Raw genomic sequence first — 4,258 nt, forward strand, 5'->3', positions numbered from 1 at the left:
CTATTGTACTAAAAGTAGAGACATATGTGTGGCTAGTTATTAAGATTTTCCATCCATTATTTATACATCTGCTAGAAGAAGTGCATTGTAGCAAGATGCCCTTAAACACCGTAAAAAGGAGACAATATTATAATGTTGACTGTAGTCTCTGTATCAATAATTCTTATAGAGTATTAAGTCGAATATTGAACATTTACTTGAGAATTTTAAAACAACGAATACCTAACAAAAAAAGGAAATTGACGAATGCAGACTGTGATGCAATTATAGCATGTTGCGAACCTGTTCACTTGGGAGTATACATGACACAAAAAAATGATATGAAGATGCAAATCCCCGACTACGACAAGACAAGTGATACACTTTGACCGACACAATGCATGACTCATAAATAGAAACTGAGGAGGGTAAAAATCTAAAGGAACAAGAAAACGAAACATGAAACTCTTTTACACAGCCAATGGATATTAACATCTCAAAATCTGCGTCAACTCTATTATCACCATAGCCACCAGAGACAAGAACCCAACCTGGTGCTGAAATATTTAACTTAGATTGGATATGAGCAATTCATTCAGCAATATCCACATTTTGATGTACTTTCTCCTTGACCTGACCTGACCTGACCTTGACCTGACCCTGACCCTGACCCTGACCCTGACCAATGGTGGTAATGACAACCTGAAGACTGACAACTTCAGTTGTCTGACCGAAAATGACCTGACACATCGTAATGGTAATGGTATGCTTGCAGACTTGTAGTAACAGGAAAAAAGAAATATACCAATCATCATCCAACAACCTTAAACAGGAATTACGCGACTGATGGCCAACTTGGCCCATTCCGCCGACTCCTTAATCAAATGGTCATCAGAAGACAAGCATTCACTCAAAAACTCCTTGCTTGACAGTGATTGCTGGATCAAAGAAGATGCACTAGACCCAAGTGTATCTGCTAGATCTCCAAGCACCCCGATAGCAGTTTTCATCACAGCATCATCCCTAACAAATCAAAAAAATATGTCAATGACATGTATTAATTACTAGTATATTCCTATTCAGATTAGTTTCTTAATTTTCCACCTAATAGTCAGTCCAAGCCAGTTATTCAGCTCACTACCATCTCAAATAGCACCGTTTAAGTCTTCCTAGAGTGAGTTTGTAAGGTTTATGATGGAAGCTAAGAAAGTATCAGGAAAACTTACATGTCTTTCTCCAAGTAGATGCTATCTAAGAACTGAAGAATGTGCTGAGCAAATGGAATCAAGAGCTGTGCCTTTGGAGAACTCTTGAATCCTTGTAGAATCCCAGAATAAGCTTCCAAAATACCATTTCTCAGAAGATTGGTGTACTCTGTCATCTCGTCATCAGCTCCAGCTGCGTGGGCTGACAGCTCAGCAGCACTCTGAAGCATTGACATGGCATACATTAAGTATTTCTCAAAGTTATCTCCTATTGCCAAGGCTATGTCCCCAAAGCATGAGAAGATAGGAGGCTTCACTGATCGGTGTAATTGATTGCTTGAGAGGTCTTTCAAGAGCTGAGTCATAATACCATCACAGTATGGCAATACTTTATCCTCTATTGCCCTGCATATATCCCCCACCACACCAATCGTGACAGCACAAACTTGGTACTCCTCAAAATTCTGAAGACCCATTTCCAAATACTTGTAGAATTCGGGCATATACTTTGCGAAATCTGGACCTGCAGCATAGGCAAGTGCTCCAATAGCAAGCATGGCTTCTTCATGAACTGTAGCATTTCTACATGCGAAAACCCTCAGGAAAAGTCCCATCATCTGATCAGCATACTGCAAAAATGTGTACTTTGTAGGCTCTGATGATCCCAGTTTCTGAATAGTTACCTGCAGGCAACCACAGAGAAGACCTTGCAACTCGGACTGTTTCTCTCTCTCATCAGATGAAAGCTTTTGTGCCTCTAGGGTTTGGTGAAGCTCCATCATAAGAACAGGGATGAGCTGTAAAACAAGAGCAGCTGTTTCCTCAGTAGAGCATCTAACCACTTCGTTTAGAGTTTCATATGCAGCAGTTCTGAGACGAGATTCCCCAGCATCTTCTCTATGTGTAACAGTCAGAAGAGACTGAACAATCTCTTGGAAAAAAGGAGTCAAGGGTGAAGATGAACCAGCCTCCTCATAGCCTTGAGCAAGGAAATAGAGTGCACCACAAGCCTTTTCTGCAACATTTGGAGCATCTTTCATGGCCTGCAGCAGAACATTGACAATCTGCTGGCAATTGGCCTGTGAAATAATAGGAGTCTGCACAATTGATCCATGAAGAAACTCAAAAATCCGTCCAAGAGTCCAAGCTGTCGTGTCTTTCACATGGCTGTTTGGGTCGTTGGTTAATGCAGTGAGCATGAAGTTGAGAGCCATATTAACAATGGATGTCAGCTTGTCAGGGGAAGGGCCTTCCAATATAGAACCAAATGCATAGGTAGCGGCTTCTCTCTGTCTCCAATCAGGTTTTGAAATGTTTTCTTCAATGAATGGCATTACAAGTGGTACAATATCATCTCCCACAGTGCGTGCAACTAGACCAAGGCAAGTTCCTCCAGCCATAGATATGTTCCATGCACCCTCATCCTGGTCTTGATCTTCTTCTTGTTTCAAGAGTGTTTCTAGAAGCATTGGTACAAGGGCAGGAGAGCTTGCTTGATGAAATAGAAGCAAGAAATCTCAGAATCTCCAGTGAAATCACCATCAAACTCTTCCAGAATGTCAATCTCCTCATCACAAATTGAGCTCCAAAACTCAATTGCTTGTAGAGCAACTGGTTCTTCATCCTCCCTGACAGCCTTCGCAGTGATGGTGAAAATATCCTGGATGTAGGGAGCCAATTTCTCATAATAAGTGGAGGAAATAGCAACCAAACACTCAAAAGCTGCTTGCCTCATCTTTACATCAGGAGATAAAGTAATCTCACATACAACTCTCATGATATAATCACGCTCCATATCATTGTTGAAGTTAGCCTGAGCAAAGCCTAAAGCATTATATAATGCACGAGTGGCTGCCAGCCTAACATCATTATTCGGCTCAGTTGAATTCATTCCTTGAACCACTGCAGTGAGAATCTTATTAACTTGGTCTTGGTCCAACACCTCAGGGGAGACCTCCTCACACAGGTAACCAAGAGTTTCTAGGGTGGCCTGCTTGACATGAGGTGGGACTTGGTGAATGTTTGACAATAGTGAAGCTATCAACTCAGGCCACTGCTTCTGAGGCAATTCAATACCTGCAACCTTTGCAATGACCTGCGATGCAGTAGACCGGGCATCCGGAACAGGAGATGATAGTGTCTGTAATAAGCATGTCTTGATCTGGGTCTTAACAGCAGCATCAAGTGACAGCCATCTCTGAACAAGCTCAAATTTTCTATGCTGTTCTTTAGCATCCAAGGCATTCTTAAGAATAAGACCAGCTAGCTTTCTACTATCTATCGGCTTCTCCTCATTGACTAGCTCTCCAGACAGAGAAAACAGGAAGCTGGGAAGGTTTTGATCTTGAAAGCTCTTCAAAGTTTCCTCTGCATTCTTCCGAACTGCACCATCAACTGACTGTGCATTCAAAAGCACTTGGGTAATCTCTGTGGACATTCTCCTCTCTCTCTGAATAAACAAACATCTAAAGGTTAATACAGGAGTTATGTGTCCAAAAGAAAAAGGAGTATGGCACCACTGGGTGTAAAATATGCAAGTCTCAACTAGAAAATATCTTTGAATATAAAAGTGGGGTAAGAAGAAGATTTTTGATGGTCTGGAAATTCCTTAGATATCGTTCATGTGGAAGATGAAAACAAATAGTTCTCAGAGCAAGTCATGTAGTATACCTAAATTAGCCAACTTCAAGTGAAGGGAAACGCAGTGAAGTAAGTCAAGCAAGTAAAAGTACAAGCCTAACATCAAGCGAACCTAGATCGGTCCAAACAAAAACTCCAAACGGAAAGCAAATAGGCGGCAGCAAATCATACACTGCTGAAAGTGTCAACTAAAGCAAATAGTTCACAGATCGAAACTTAGTCAAACCAACCGATCCAAGCAAACTTAAAATCAGATCAGCATAGGGAAAGAAATAGCTACTTGATCAAAATGCAATTGCGATTTAGATCAAACAGATTGTTCATCGATTAGACCTAGAACAGACGAATTGCTCGCAAATTCGTGAAAATTCGAGCTCCAGATTCGAAGTTCAAGGAAGAAAACCTACCTGCAAAATTCACCAATCGGTGCAGGT

General features: G+C 41.2%; 1 protein-coding gene across 1 annotated transcript; it reads right to left on the bottom strand.

The window, feature by feature from the left end:
* Positions 1 to 803: 803 nt before the first annotated feature.
* LOC141249374 (uncharacterized) lies at positions 804 to 3,621 on the bottom strand. The gene is given in 3 exon segments (XM_073669595.1): positions 804 to 1,002; positions 1,206 to 2,670; positions 2,673 to 3,621. Coding segments are annotated over 3 exon segments (2,613 nt in total).
* Between the last annotated feature and the right edge of the window lie 637 nt (positions 3,622 to 4,258).

The sequence above is a fragment of the Phyllobates terribilis genome, unplaced genomic scaffold (assembly GCF_046119375.1).
Source record: "Phyllobates terribilis strain yellow unplaced genomic scaffold, ASM4611937v1 Scaffold_4505__1_contigs__length_60206, whole genome shotgun sequence".
Classification (NCBI taxonomy): Eukaryota; Metazoa; Chordata; class Amphibia; order Anura; family Dendrobatidae; genus Phyllobates; species Phyllobates terribilis.